The following is a 15,034-nucleotide window of genomic DNA, read 5'->3' on the forward strand; positions in this document are numbered from 1 at the left end:
GGCCGCGCGCCGCCCTCAGCCCGGTGTGGCCGCGGGCCCGCGGAGATCGGCCGGGAAAGGCGGCGGGCAGGCGGCCCCGCTCAGGCCGAGCGCTGCTCGGGGCGCCCCTGGGGCTCAGCTGTGTGCCCTGAAGGAGCCATGGTGCAGGTTTCACGCCCTGGAAGGGTGCTGCTGCGGGCGTTGGACGCGCGGGAGCGCACCGCGAGCGACACACGGCGCTCCCTGACAAACTGTCAGGTAATTTCTGCTCCAAACCATAACAAAGTGATGCACCTGAGCAGTACCGCGCAGCTGGGATGCGGTGAGTCGGTCGTGCGCTGTGCAGATGGAGGGAACGGACACGGGCGGCGTTAGCTGAGCGTTACAGTGCTGGCAACACAGAGCTACCCCCGGCCTGTAACGCTGGAACACACAGTTCTGCGATCTTACATTTTGTCCAGAGTGCTTTCAGAGTGTTCAGTGACGGCAAAGGAGAATAACCTTGAAGATGAAGCCCCATCCCTGACAGTGTTCAAGGGCAGGTTGGATGGGGTGCTGAGCAGCCTGGTCCTAGTGCAAGGTGTCCCTGCCCATGGCAGAGGTTTGGAACTACATGAGATTTAAGGTCTCTTCCAACCCAAACCATTCTGTGGTTCTGTCGTGACCATCAGTTCTGTCAAGGACTTTAAAAGCCATGGAGCTCCATTTGGCTAAATGAGCTAGTTGAATCCCACATGCTTTATTCACATTAACCTTATTTTCTTCATCTAGGAATGCCACTTTCTTCCTGAACAAGCTTTTGCTTCCTGGGAACTCACTGTTTAGTTTTCCTGCATGAAACCGAGGTCCTCTCAGAAATTCAGCGGTCAGTAAGTTTTGCAGGATCTCATCTCTGGCCCCTTCACACAGGCAACAGGGACCTTCCTACAGCTGGAAAGATATGATAAAGGCAGAAACATTGTCTGTACATTGGCAAGGAAACTCATAGAACCTCTTGTTTCTTACTTTCTTACATAGTCATCTGCTCCCTGGGACATGCTGTTGTATATTTTATCCGCAAAACCACTTGGTTTGTGTTTTAAGCTTGAAATCATTGGTCCTGGATTTTTAGCTGCAGATTCTGGAGATAATGGGTAGATACTTGTCTCCTGAGACTAAGTCTGGAGGTTGTACTAAGAATTTGCATCACTGAAATTGTTGTTTTCAACAGCAAAACGGGCTGTGCAGAATTTGAAGTGCTTTACCTGCCTCTTCTGAGCCCGTGACATATTTTCTCCAAGAAGTTTTTTAGGAAGCACTTAATAACTTTGAGAGCCCTTTAAATTGCAAACATATTCTGAAAATTTTAAGATAATAAAGGTTCTTAACTTCAGATTTGACTCAAGGCTGGATTTAAGCAATGCAGTCCCCACTTTGCTCCAGCTCACCAACGTCCTTGAACAGAACTAGTTCTGATTTGCAGCCCCAGCCTATGCCCTTTGTAACCCTTTTTCCCTCTGAGTTTCTCATTCCAAACTTTCCCTGGTAACAGCAATGTCTGTGTGTTGGTATCATTGTCTCTGGTGAGAATAGTGCTGTGGAGACCAACAAGTGCTCTGTGCATGTTCAGCTATCCAAAACCTTTAGCTTAAGAGTTTCTACTCATATTCCGATACTTCATTTCATCACTTACCGCCTGGGCTTTGATGTCTGTGAACTGGTTCATTTCACCACAGAGTAACTGAATAGCCTCTTCCATTTTCTTTTGAGCTGCTTTTTGCTCTTGTTCAATGAACATCAGTGTGTTTCACTCCTGTCTTTCAACATGTGCCTTCATGCAATACAAATCTTTAGTAATCTGGCTTTTGATCTGGGGGGGGGCATATTTCTGAAAAGCAGAAAACATGGAGTTCATTGTCTTGTTAGAAAAGATGTGTGGACTATAAGAAGCTACTGCTCCATCTAAAGTGCTCTGTGACCGACCCCTGCAGACCAGAAACAGCTTCCTTTATTCAAAGCAATAAAATACCTTTGACACTATCCTGCATTACATGCAATGAGATTTGGGGCATGTTGAGGATCTTGATTATTTTATGGCTAGCAGTCTTTACTTGACAACTTAAGATGAATATTCTTACTTTATGGTTTGCATTTGGCATGTAAGAGTAACAGAAACACTCAGGCTGCTCCCAGGGTAGGCAGAAAAAGGCAACAATGCACAGCTCAGTGGACTCTGTGCCACCTAAGACAGGAGTTAGTACAGCTGGTGCCACACTTGGTTTTCATCAATAAAACAGAGCTGTGAAAGCAACAGGAGGAAAAAAATAAGGCAGATTCCTGCTCTTGGCTGGAGTCAGCCACATCTTGAGGTAACAATGGAAACAGAAGCTAAGTGCAAGAAATGAATGTAAAATGGATGCCTTCATGGTCTGTGCAGTCACTCATTGGACCCATTTATCTGTATAACCCCAAAAGACAACATGAGTAGGCTAAGCAGAAGGATCAAATAAAGTCCCTGCCTCATTGACATTAATTAAGCACTGGACTGGTTGAGGAGGGGTCTAGAAGAGACAGTTCTGAGAGTGAATAGTCACAATGAAGGCGATGTACAGCAGTCATCAATTTCATGTTCAAATGTGAGCTTCAGCTCTTTGCTCAACTGCAGAGACTGCAGACAGCTTTTTAGGTGCATACATGCTAAAATAGTGAAAATCAACAGCTTTTTCTCGTTTCCTCCAACTTTGGGAGTTATTTTAAGCAGAGCTCTAGATAATGAACCAGACCAATTTTGTGCTGTTCAGCTGGGTGGAGCTGTAGCCCTGTATAACGTTATGTGTCCTTTCTGGAGTCGCTGATGCTCTGTTGGTGCAATAAATAACACCAGCACAAAGAAGAGTTTGAGTTCTGTTATACCTCAGCTGGATACATACAGCTTTTGGTTCTAATTCAGCTATGCAGTCCTCCGTGTATCCAACACCACCAATGAACCCCAAGTATTGCTTTGGCTAAACCTATCTGCTCGACATAGGCAACAGCGTTACGACAACGCTAATATTAGCCTGGGAAATGCGAAGTATCCGGCGGGAGGGAAGCGAAAAGATAAAGTTTACTCAATCCCAGTCACGTCCCCACGCTCATGACCCTGGTGAAATATTTCGAATTGTGGTCATAGTTGTCCCAGGAGAGGGACCGCTGGGAGGAGCTCGGGACGTCCCGGGACACGCGGGGAGGAGCTCGGGACGTCCCGGGACACGCGGGGAGGAGCTCGGGACGTCCCGGGACGCGCGGGGAGGAGCTCGGGACGTCCCGGGACGCGCGGGGAGCAGTCCCGGGCTGCCTCGGGCCGTACCTTCTCCCCGCCGAGCTCCGGTCGTGGCACACAGCAGCTCGAGGGTTTCTGTCCATCCTGTGTTTGCAGCGTCTCTTCCGTTACCTCCTGCGGGATTAAGCTCCCCAAAGCGGCCCTCTCGCGGCTGGGCTGCCGGCACTGGAGCTCGGAGCCCTCCGGCAGAGCGGGCAGGCAGCGCGGGGCCGTCCCGGGCAGGGGCTGCGGCAGAGGCTGTGGCCGCAGCCCGCGGAGCTCCGCAGGCAGCGAGCGCGGCCCGGGCCGGACAGCGGCGGCCGCGGCCCCGCCTCGAGGGTCGTTTCCCCCGGGCGCCCCTTCGCGCCTCTCGCCGGGCTCCTGCCGTGTGCCCGAGAGTCGGGGAGCGCCGGCACGGGCGGGACGCGGGGCTGCTCGGCTCTGCCCTGGATCTGCTCCCTTCCAGGCTTTGCCCCGAGACCTGCTGCCTTAGAGACGCTGCGCTGGCCCGGGACGCAGCCGGCTGCAGGGCTGTGCCCCAGCTCCAGGCCTGTGCCCCGAACTCCCTGCTCCAGCCGAAAGCCAGGTAGTGGCCCAGCTCCTCCTCCCCTGGAGACATGGTGTGAGGATTGGGGCTGACTGCGATGCAGAGCTCCCTGTGACCTGGCCTTGACTTTCATTGATTCTTAAAAAAGTTGCTGTTCTCTGCACAATTTCATTTTCACGGGGAATTTCCTGGTTTTGTAACGAGTCACAGCAGAGTTGCTGACATGGCTGGTCTGCTGACCCAGCTGGGAGAGCCAGTGACACTGCACAGTGTGGCCTGCTGAGCCCTATCCATGTGAAGTTTAGGCTACTGGATGGACTCTGCTCTTCTGAGATCATCCTGGTTACTCAGTTCACCTGAAAATCACAGTTAACATATGTCAAACCAGATGAAGACAGGCACTGTTCCTTGTACAAGTCAGAAGGTGCTTTGCTACTGATGTCAAGGGCTGCAGGATTAGGTCGTTAAAGATTTGCTGAACCAGCATGTGGGCTGGAATGAATCAGTTTGTGTGGGGAGAGAAAGTGGGAACACAAGGATGTTCGTGGGAGCTATCAGCAAGTGAAACTGCTGCAGATTGCTCAGAGCTGGATGGTGATGAGCTGGCTGAGACAGGCAGAACGATGATCCAACTCAAACAATTCTTCTGCACTATTGTAGGGAGAAAAAAAAGCAAGTATTAATGTCACTGATCCCTGCAAGTGCTGGCACTTCCTCATTTCTGCAGAACACAACTATTCCGGGTATCTCACGCTGGCTGGTGATTGTCAGCAAAAGGCTGAAGCCTTACCAGAAACTTAGTCTGCAAGACTTCCTCTTCATTTGCCAACTAAGATTATCTGAAAAGAAGAATTAAATATCTGGCTGCTTGATAGAACCAAATCTCAGACTTGGTCTTGAGGCAAGAAAATACTCGGTGTGCTGTATCAGGCAACGCCAGCCTCCGTCAGTTCCCACACAGAATGGACACAAGTGGTACCTGATCAGGAGGCACTCACTCTCCACTTGCAGGCTGCTCCTCATTCGTCGAGTGTCTTCAAGCAAGTCACTAAGATGATACTTTTACAGCTGGTTTCTGCCTTTTGATGTTTGTACTCATGAAGCTCATTAAGCTTCAGGTGTTTTTTAGGAGGAGGCAGATGGGTCTATGTCCATCCTGTACTCATGGTGTATTTGCTGGAGTACTGGTCTTCACATATTGGATTTGCCACTCATAGAAAAGCCAAAGAGCAGACTGTTGAAAGCAAGGAGCTAGAAGTAGCTGTCATTAGAGTGATTCCATTACAGGATCCTCCACAATTCAAACCTGACTTTTATTTTTTAACGTGCCAGAAATGTAAAAGATGCTGAAAACAACCCTGTGCCTATCCAGGCAGGAGCTGCAGCCAGGTGGAATGTAGCTGCCTAACTCTGCTCCTCCCTGAGATGGGCATCCAGTGACCCCAGCATGAACCTTAGATCTGACAGAACACCCTGCACCTCCCTGATGGGACACAGAACCTTTGACTCCCAGTCTTTGTCCCACTGTACTCCTGTAACAATCCACCCCTTCACTGGCAGGATGTATGCTGCTGGCTGGATCATCAAGTACATCCCTTGGGATGTACAGGAGTCCTGACAGCAAACTAAGGCAAGAAAAGGAGGCGCTGATGTAACACCACCTGCAGGAGTCTCAAGGAAACACACATCAGCCCTTCCAGGGTCAGACTTTCTCCACTGATTTTTCTTTTCTATGAAACATCAGTGGATGGTTCGTCCCTATGGCAGGCAAGGACGGTCTCCTCTGCTCAAAAGCAGAGAAGGGGAGGAAGAGAGAAGGCACTTCAAGGAACGTTCTGCAGGGGCACAGATAGTTTCTGAATATTTGCACTCTTATTCACTTCTCTGTTTCCACCCTTCCTGTGCCTGTGGCTGTTGAAGGGAGAAGCTCTTTATCCAAGTCCCTGTAGGGCCTGGAGCACCATCCTTGCCAATGGAATGAGGCCACAGTGCAATGCTGAACAGAGCCTAAAAAGTGCAGAACTCAGTTCCACCAGAACTCAATGCTGGTCTTAATCAGTCAAAGGCTGGGCAATAACTCCATTTAAGGCATCTATCCACTCCTTCTGCTCCCTGTCATTCTCACATAGAAACACAAACTCTCTCATTGGTGTGACCACAGTGATGGCTGGTTTCCTCTTCTTCACCCGGACTCCTTGGGGCAAGCCAGCTCGTACTTCATATCCCTTATCCATCCTTCCAATAAAAACCTGGCCCTGTGCAAATGCATCCTAGAAAGAAGGCAGCAGAAGACAAGTCATTAGCCAGTGGACCACACAGCTCCAGCAGACACTGTTCTGTCTTTTGATAGGGAACAGGAACTGGGGACATGTAAAGGGGACACTGATTTGGTGACAGGCAGCAGGAAACACACCAAAGGTTTTTTTTACACTCATGAGCATTCTCAGAAGAAGGAAGCAGGGACCCACCCTTACAGAGCTGGCTGGTGGGTGTTCAGCAGCAAGGCAGGATATTCCTGTGGCTAGAGTAGAGCTAGTAGGCAGAACATTGGGGCTGTCAAGCTTCTGTTATTGGTTACAGGCACAATGGCAAAAGGGCTGGGGAGAGTGGGTAGAAATGCTACAGGCAATAGAAGCTACTTCTTCACAGATACTCTAAGGGACACAGTTCCCAAACAGCTCATCTTCAAAGAGTTCCACTGATGAGTGAGATGAGCTCTTGAGACTAAGCCTGCTTCAGTCCTGCACAGCCACTGGAAGAGCTGGAGAACAGACCCTCCTCCCCCCTGCCACCCCCCACCCCAGCTCCATGGAGGGGCTTGTGGTACAGCAGAGAACACTCCTCTTACCAGTGGATTTTTAAAGTACATCAGGTTCCTTTCTTGAGGATCCAGGCAGAACCAGCGCACCTTGAAGGCCTCCTTCTGCTGCAAGGAGATGGCAGAAGCTCTTTAGAGACCAAGTCCTAAAGGGAATTCAGCCTATTCAAGGCAGATCCCTGAACTGATTAAATGACTCAGAGCTTGAGTTCAGTTTCATTCACCTCTGTAACCTGTAATGGGTGAGTCAGCTGCTCAGCCCTCAGCCCTTCTCCCCGGGTTCACACTACAGATTGGCACTGGGTAAGGCAGGAAAGTTTGGTTCTACCAGTGATCAAATTACCAGGATTAAGAAAGTTCCAACAAATGGATTAATTGAAGGCACTGCAGAGAATGATTCCTGGGCCAGTGGCAGTAATGAAGAGAGTGTGCAATCAGTTTCAGCATTTTGGTCTGGGGGTTTTCTCTGCCATTGTGGGATGCACCACAGCAGGGACAAATGGCAGTGATTTTAAAACACTGCTAATTTCATCAACTGCATTCATCTGACCCTTCTCTGAGCTATTCATTGCTCTGTGCTGAACTACAGGGTCCTCTCCCAGGGCTCACTTAAGTGTGAGGAGAATTCAGGACTCCAGAGAAAAAACACAGCATTTCCTGCTTGTAGCTGTGAGTATTCTCTGTGAAAGTACCTGCAGGAAGATGTATTGGGACACTAGCACTGAACAAGGCCAAAACTCTGCACTGTCAATATCAGCGTTTCACCACTGAACTTTTTAATGAGACTTTTGCTCCTAGTTCACTCAGGAGGACAGCAAGGCAAGTGGAAATGTTCAAACACCTCAGATCTTTATCTCCTCCAGCAGAGCCTGACATCTCCCTCTCTTGATTGAAGGAGTAGTGGTCCAAATACCTTGCCACAAAACCCACATCAAACCATAGGCTTCACTGTGGAGTATTTGCTCAATCATACTTCAGTGCTATAAGCAGATGTGACTTACGTGCTACTGCCTTTAAGAGAAACTGGGAAGGAAGGGAGTCAGCATGTGATGTTCTGTCCTAGCAGGAGCTGCAGTTCTAGAGCTGCAGTTAGCAGCTACAGCAAGCCATTTAGTGTTGCACAACAGGACTTTGCATGTCTGCTACCAGCTACTCCATCTTGCTTACTCTTCAAGGATTCTTCTTCTTCCCAGATATTTTCCACACAAAATAGAACATGACCCCAAAGAACATGATAGGCTTGAATATAATGTCATTTATCAATGCAAGACATACAGTCACTCAACTGACAGTTTACTAGTAAACATCAGAGAGTTATCAAACATTCTCCATCTGGAACAATCCTGTACTGCCAAGTATGCACTTACTTTTGGTCCTGTTTTCTCCATATATCCTTCTTTGACATAAGTTCTTGTAATCCTGGGTATGAGCTAGAAGAACACAAACACACACACACAGAGAAATGTCTGTCTCATTCAAGCTTGCTTTTCTGTTCTGTTTCTGTCAAAGCTAATCATCAGTTTTGGTTTTTGGGGTCTGGGTTTTTTGGTTGCTCAGTAAAGGGAAGTCTGAAATAAGAAGTCTGAAAGATTACACTTTATAAAGACTTGTAGGCCCTAAATACTGCCACATTTTTGCACATTATCCAATGTGGCCTTTCCTTCCACCTCTTCTGTTTATTCCCAAGACCCATACGCTGCTGTTTGAACACCTGACTCTAGCAGAAGTAGTGAGAAAATGTTTTCCCAAGCTATATTTGCATAGACTGCTTCAAGCCCTGTTCAGTTCTCACCTCAGGCTCAGGGACAGCTGGGAAGGCTGTTCTGAGATAGTGGTAACGTGCTGCCCGAATGGCATTGAACCAGTCAACAATCTCCTAAGGAAAACAGCAAATACAAACATGAAGACAAGGATAACAAGAAGAGTGCTGCCTTTCTGTTTCCTTGTGACCTCTTTGCAAAGATGTACTTTCTCCTGAAAGGGTTAAAGGCAGTCAGTGACTTGTCCCAGACACCTGAAAAACACTGAGCCTCCAAAAGAATTGAACAGGGCCTCTCCAGGGAGGTCCCAGACACTCTCATGTCTGTCCACAGGCTTTTTCAGTTAATTCAATTATGGGTTGTTTAAAAACCTTTGTACCTGGACAGACATGGGAACTAGGGCAAGGGAAAAAACCAGAAATACTTCTTAAAATGATGGTTGTTTGCTTAGAAATAATGCAGAACAATGCTTTCTATGTGTGTCAAGAAGGCTTCAAAAATATAACCACAGAATTGTATAAGAGAGTTACCTTACAGAGATTTACACACGTGGTCTGCTGAAGCCTTAAGACTACTCAGGGTGTGAAGCTGAATATATGCCTCAACTGAGCAGGAGCAAGATGTCATTAGTGTCCAGTTCTGCATCTTTCTATATTCTACAACCCATAGTGACTTCAAATAAAACCAGATCCTGCAGAAACAGGGTATCTCTTCCAAAATACAGACCCAACATTTAAGCATCTTGCTAATTCCAAAATCTCTGTGGTATTCACCTTTCCACTTTCATGATAGACAAAAAGGTTCCTCGTTTGACCATCTGTGTTGTATGTGATCTGCAGCCCATGAGCATGTTGGATTTTCTCTGTCTGGAACATTGCATTCAGACTCCCAATGCTGATAATGGCTTTGGGACCTCTGGACTGTGGAATGAAAAGCATCACTGTATTAAAGGTTTCTCAGGGAAGGTAATGAAAGGCAGATTAACTGTGTTGAAACTAGATCTCTACTGAAGAGAAAGCAGACATCCTAAAATATCTGAATATTGGCTACACTTGAAATATAAAGCCTTAATTATATGCTACATATAATCACTTAGAAGGAGTGACTCCCTTTCCTTGACAAATGCTGGGTCCCCATTTGGGAGGGATGTGTCAGAATTGCAAGGGATGGGTTCTATCTCCAGCCTCATAGTTAGAGAGCAATTAGCTATGCTGTCCCACAAGAGACATAGAATCCTGGAATGGTAGAGTTGGAAGGGACCTCCAGAGATCATCTAGTCCAATCCCCCTGCAGATGCAGGTTCACCTGGACATGTTGAGAATGATACTGCAGCAGTTGATGACAGAATAATTTGGTAATATAAGAGGTAACAGAGGCTAAGAGAGTGCTTCTTCATTTTGCTCTTCAACTGCCAGTGTTCATTTCCTCTGTTCAGTAAGCAGAAGGAGGCTGTAGGGTTAAGATAAGGGATGAGGAAAAGAGCTAAATCCAAAAAAGCAGTTGCCTGTGATACCACATATGTTAACGGGGAAACATCTGATCTCCTCCAAACACAGCCTGGCCTGGCTGCAAAACCAGAGACAAAGCTATTTATGCTGGCTTTTGCCAGTGAAGAGGAGTCTCTGAGGGTGAATGTTGACCAGCTACCTGTGGCCAACTGTGGCTGAGGAACTCACTTCTTTGGTGTAGTACTGCATCACCCCTTCCCTTGCTGACAGGACAAACCGCCTCTTCTGGAACTGTCTGCTTTCCCGGCCCCGCTTCCACAGGAATCCTTCACGGCTCCCTGCAGAGAAGGGCAGCACAGCAGGACTGTTGATCTAAATGGTGACGTGGCACAAAATTTCAAATCTCTTCTCCATTTGAGAATTTTTACCTCACACAAAACAACTCAGTGGAGCACTAGAGAATGATATGATCTGGATATACCCCTTGCACTTGTCCAAGTGCATTTTCTCAGGAGCTTCCTCTCAGACTCAAAGCAAGACCTGCACATCCACCAGTTCAAACGTGACAAACTGACCTTAAAGCCAAAGTCATAAACAGAACACTGTGGTGTTGGCCTTAAGGCTAACTCCTTTTCCCTAACCATCCTAACTTTTACCTGCAGAACAAGGATCTTGGCAGCCTCGGGTGGCAACAAATTCCTCACGCTCATATTTAGCTCTAATCCATTGCTCTCTTAAAACCCTGAAAGAGGAAAACATGGATAAAGCTGATATGCCTCCACTCTATTTTCACCAACCAACCACAGGCCTGTAGAAGGAATTGGTAGTTCAATAGCTGAAAAGGTCTCAAGCAGTGAATACACCACCAACTTACAAGCAATCACAGGACCGAGGAACGTAATAGTAGGGAGGGACTTTCGCCTCATATTTAGCTTTGGCACAGAGATTCCCATGCTTCTTCATAAACTGAAATACAAAAGAAGTTACAGTTAGGGGTTCAACTACAAGATCAATGCCACACCCTGAACATGAAATGAAACGTGTATCAAAGGGAGTACTGCACTTTTTGCTGAGTCCCACCATACCTCCCAGTCCATCCCTGCATGCATTTACACATTCTTTTGGGCACTATGGTTTACACTGTTTAGGTGGCTGAGCCTTTTTCAGTAGTTACAGTTCTGAGCCAGATGAGAAGGAACCCAGATTGCAGTTGCTGGTTGAAAGAACAAAATAAAATGAGGAGAAATATATTTACTTATGATCTCCCTATACCTTCATCTTCCCCTAGCTATTACCTCTGATTACATTATCAACACGATTCACTTGTGTCGATAGAGGCTGAACCAATATTTAAGAAGAGAACGCTGATTTCCAAAGAGAACATACTGTCTGCAAGTATCTGTGGGCTTCCAAACCACAGTTAGGAATTATTGTGTGCTATTAAAAAAACCCCAAATCACTGTAGGCTGTTAGCAACATGGTCACCTATCAACGTAATTTGACTGAGTAGGTCACAAAAAACCTCCTTGAAGTAACCCATGGAGTTAACTCTGCTCTGTGTGGCTTTGTTCCTCTGTCCATGGTGGACACAGGAATTACGAGGCAGAGATTATGATGAAATATGGACAAAAGTAAGTGAATTATTGCTTTTTTCCTCTGTACCTCTATGAGATCGTTCTCCCAGAAGTCAAGCCGAAGGGATTTGACCCTGCTGATTTGAGGAAGATTGCGATGGATTCCAGAGCAATTCAAACAGATGAATATGCCGAGTTTGTAAGAAGCCCACTCTGGATCTAGAGAGAAGCACAAAGAATTAACAGGGGAAAAGGCACAGCCACTGTCAAGGGCAAAAAAAGCACATCTACTGCACAGCCCAGGCTTCACACATAATACATCAATCTCACCCCATTGTTCATGGCTGTCCCTTCTGTGTTCAGAGGAGCAGCACCTGCTTTTCCCAGTGAAGAATGTGGCCACTGCACATTGTAGGCTCTTTCACCAACTATTTGGTTAAAAATTAATGTGACTGTGCAGGCAGATGAGTGGTGATGTTGATTCTTCGTTCTGCATGGAAAGCTGCTGTTGCTGAATTACCAGTGGAAGGATGTTGCAGACAGCGAGCACTACTGAGAGTACAATGGAGTGGAACCACCTAGAGCAAGGACTTGTGTCCACTGCTCATAAAAGCTCCCACTCTAGCCTGAAGCAGCTTAGATGGGTCAATGCTTAGAGGCATTCTGAGTGCTCTGCTAAGACCATCTCCTTAGATCACCAGTTATCACCGTGTCACTCTCCGTTTCTCCCTTATCACATCAGACACAAGCTACTGGCCATTGTCACCAGCTGCTGGATGCTACCCATTGCTCACTTTGTGAAGATGGCTCCCACCTCAGACGGGTGCAGGGTGCCAGCCTGGTGCAGGCTTTCCAGCACCTCTCTTGTTTGCCTTTCTTCACCCCAACCCCAGTGTAAAGACATTGCCCTCAGCGCCAGCAAACCTCCCCATGCCCTCTCCAGTCTCCTCCTCCAGTCCCGTGCGCTGTCTACAGATAACTTCGGGGATGCTGCCGCTGTGCTGGGGCCGCGTCCCGTCCCATGCTGTTCTGGCCTGGCCCTGTGGGGCTCCCACCACCGCTCCCGCCCGGCCTGGCTGAGGACAGCCGTGTCCCGGCTGCCTGTAGCCCGGCGGCGCCCGCCTCAACGGCCGCTCCGAGAGCTGCCCGCCCCGGGAACCCACCTGCGGCCGCCTCCTGCCTCTGCGGTGCGCGGTGAAAGGTGACGACCGGCCCCGCTTTCGGGAGCTCGGTGAACCGAGACCCGCTGTCCGGGAGGGGCCCGCGCTCACCCCCACCCTGCCGGGCTCGGGGGGCCGAGGGGTCGCAGCCCCCTTACCTGGCTCCCCGCAGTCGGCGCAGCGGCCGTTCCCGGTGCCGGCAGCCTTCTGCAGCTCCAGCAGCAGCGTCTTGTTGCGGTCGCGGTCCATCATCGCTGCCGGGCGCGGAGCTCAGCGGGAGCTTCGGCCCCGCCGGGCGAATGAGGAACTGGAGCGCGGCCCCGGCGCCGCGGGGCGCCTCGTCCCCGGAGCGCCTCAGGCGCGCTGCCGGCCCGGCCCGGCGCGGGCCGCCCCTCGGGCCGCCTCCTGGCGGCGGCTGCCCGGCCCCGGCCCCGGCCCCGGCCCCGGCGCGCTGGGAACCGCCGGCCCCGGCAGCAACGCTCGGGCACGGCGGCGGCCGCAGCGCACCGCGCTGTACCCCGAGAGAAAACGTTCCGTTTCCTTACCCGGGGTCAGGCGGGGATTGGCCTCCTCAGACGCGTTCGCTGAGAGTTCAGTGCCGAGGGTCCCGTGTCCAGGCGGAGCGCTCGTCTCCAGGTAAACCCAGCTCCACGTTTGACCAGACACAGGTGGAAGCGTTCACACCGCAGGCTCTCTTCACAGAGCTCTGACCCCCTGCAGGTGCTCCGTGCAGTGTCCGAGGAGGAGCTGTGTGACACCAAAGTGCTGCAATTCAAACCCAAACCTGTCAGCGCCATTCAACACAGGGAAAACGGATTTCAGGATTTGTGAAGCCTAATGAAAATGTCCCTCCTTCAAGATAAAGCCCAAAAAGTCTACAACCAATATTCATTTTAGCTAAGAAATGAAAAAAAGAGGAAAGTATAAGATGAAGGAAAGCTTTTCAGGAAGGTTAATGGATCAGATTAAGAGGCATTCAGGTATTTTTCATTTCACTAGCTCCAGGCTACTCTGCCTAGTTAAGCTGCATTACTACAGTGCACTGTAATATGAGACTTCTCTTCAGTAAAGTTTACATATTATCTCGTAAAGACACTTATTTTGCAGATGACAAAACACCCAATATACTAGGGATGTATTATCAGTTGAAAATACACATTTTTTCCATCTTTTTTAGGCACTTTTAAAATACTGTGAAGTCACAAACAGCTGACAGCATCAGAATTATCTGGAGTGGTTCAACTACCTCCATAAGCTCTCCTTCCAGCACTTACCCTTCTAAGAAATGTTGTAGACTAGAATGTAAACATCAATTTATTTTTCCCCAGGAATATTTTTTCTTGCAGGCCATACTCTGAAGCTCTTTTGCTAAATTTTGTGCAGTCCTTTCAAATCCAGTACAATGAAATGGAGAATCTGTGTGACATTTGTCACCATCAAACCAAACCCCCAGCATTGGTCAGCAGGCCTGGGATTGTTCTTGTCATACTCAGCTGGCTGAGCTTCAGTGGCTTTCTGCAATGTGCAAGGTACATTGCTGCCAAGACACATCTTACCCTGTTCAGGGCTTTTACAAAGCTTGCAGTAGTCCTGCTTGTCGAGGGATCCCTCCACACTGCTACTCTGCCTTTGTAGTAGCACATGCTTACAAGAACAAGCAGTCTCAGGGTCCTTGGTGGCTTTTTTCTGTGTTACTCAGGGCTGTAGAATAATTTCACCTTCATTCACATTCTAGAAAGCAATACTGGAAGGAGAGTAAAAAGAAAGACAAACCAGAAACTGAACAGATTTCAGTAATAAGCTAATAATAAGTGCTGTTGAAATAAAGTGTAAGACAAACCAGAAACTGAACAGATTTCAGTAATAAGCTAATAATAAGTGCTGTTGAAATAAAGTGTAGTCATTGTGAAACTCCAAGGATTCTTTTACTTCTGGTTTCACTGAATTCTAAATTTAGGTAGAGCACAGCGTGGGTTTTGTCTTTTTCCTCTTCAGGTATCTTCAGTTATTCCCAAGCTGCCTGAAGCTGTTTTAAGTGTTTTCTGCTCCAGAGAGAAGCTTGTTTTTTCTTACATTACACTTTCCCACATCAATGGTTTTTTTCCCTACTACACAAGACACACAGCCCACCTAGGTGGGCAGGATAAAGCACTAAGCAGGGCCCTAACTATTGCAGGAAAGCATTTTGAATCAAAGGTAGGCGACTTGCACAGTACAGGAAGGGATCATGTGAAGCATTTCCGTTTAAGCTGAGTTAATTAAAAGCAGCCCCACATCTCTTTCTCAAGACCAGCCTGTCCCCCATGTCTCAGAGCCTACAGAAGATGCTCATACTTGATGCATAAAGATGGAAAGTTGCTAGTTTATCAGGGTTCAAATAGATCATCACAAGTAGATTCTCTTTCATTCAAACTAGCCTGAGTTGGCTGGATGTGGTACATGCACATGAGCATCTTACAAAGGAGCTA

At 48.2% G+C, this 15,034-nt stretch overlaps 1 protein-coding gene and 1 long non-coding RNA gene across 3 annotated transcripts; both read right to left on the reverse strand.

Annotated features, from left to right (window-relative positions):
- Positions 1 to 534: 534 nt before the first annotated feature.
- On the reverse strand, positions 535 to 3,390 carry LOC133627177 (uncharacterized). Its single transcript, XR_009819989.1, has 3 exons — positions 3,308 to 3,390; positions 1,652 to 1,846; positions 535 to 909 (listed from the first exon to the last, which is right to left on the reverse strand). It is a non-coding gene; the product is annotated as an uncharacterized LOC133627177 (long non-coding RNA).
- A 1,710-nt stretch (positions 3,391 to 5,100) lies between these two features.
- ADAP2 (ArfGAP with dual PH domains 2) lies at positions 5,101 to 12,926 on the reverse strand. 2 transcript variants are annotated; one of them, XM_062010931.1, is made up of 10 exons: positions 12,725 to 12,926; positions 11,495 to 11,625; positions 10,707 to 10,798; positions 10,489 to 10,574; positions 10,061 to 10,170; positions 9,158 to 9,304; positions 8,417 to 8,500; positions 7,992 to 8,054; positions 6,655 to 6,732; positions 5,101 to 6,076 (listed from the first exon to the last, which is right to left on the reverse strand). In XM_062010931.1, exons 1-10 carry the CDS (start codon positions 12,816 to 12,818, stop codon positions 5,858 to 5,860), a joined length of 1,104 nt encoding a protein of 367 aa, XP_061866915.1. In that variant the 5' UTR covers positions 12,819 to 12,926; the 3' UTR covers positions 5,101 to 5,857. The 2 variants fall into 2 exon arrangements, with proteins under 2 accessions (XP_061866915.1, XP_061866916.1); XM_062010932.1 differs by lacking the exon at positions 12,725 to 12,926 and adding an exon at positions 11,737 to 11,792.
- Between the last annotated feature and the right edge of the window lie 2,108 nt (positions 12,927 to 15,034).

Source organism: Colius striatus, chromosome 18 (genome assembly GCF_028858725.1).
Source record: "Colius striatus isolate bColStr4 chromosome 18, bColStr4.1.hap1, whole genome shotgun sequence".
Lineage (NCBI taxonomy): Eukaryota > Metazoa > Chordata > Aves > Coliiformes > Coliidae > Colius > Colius striatus.

Excerpts from the sequence above, each read along its gene's own strand:
- ADAP2 (XM_062010931.1), bottom strand. The coding sequence starts at position 12,818 with ATGATGGACCGCGACCGCAACAAGACGCTGCTGCTGGAGCTGCAGAAG. Across the intron at positions 10,799-11,494 it reads GGGAGAACGATCTCATAGAG|TTTATGAAGAAGCATGGGAA; the intron begins GTACAGAGGAAA and ends TTTGTATTTCAG. Across the intron at positions 10,171-10,488 it reads CCAAGATCCTTGTTCTGCAG|GGAGCCGTGAAGGATTCCTG; the intron begins GTAAAAGTTAGG and ends CCTTCTCTGCAG.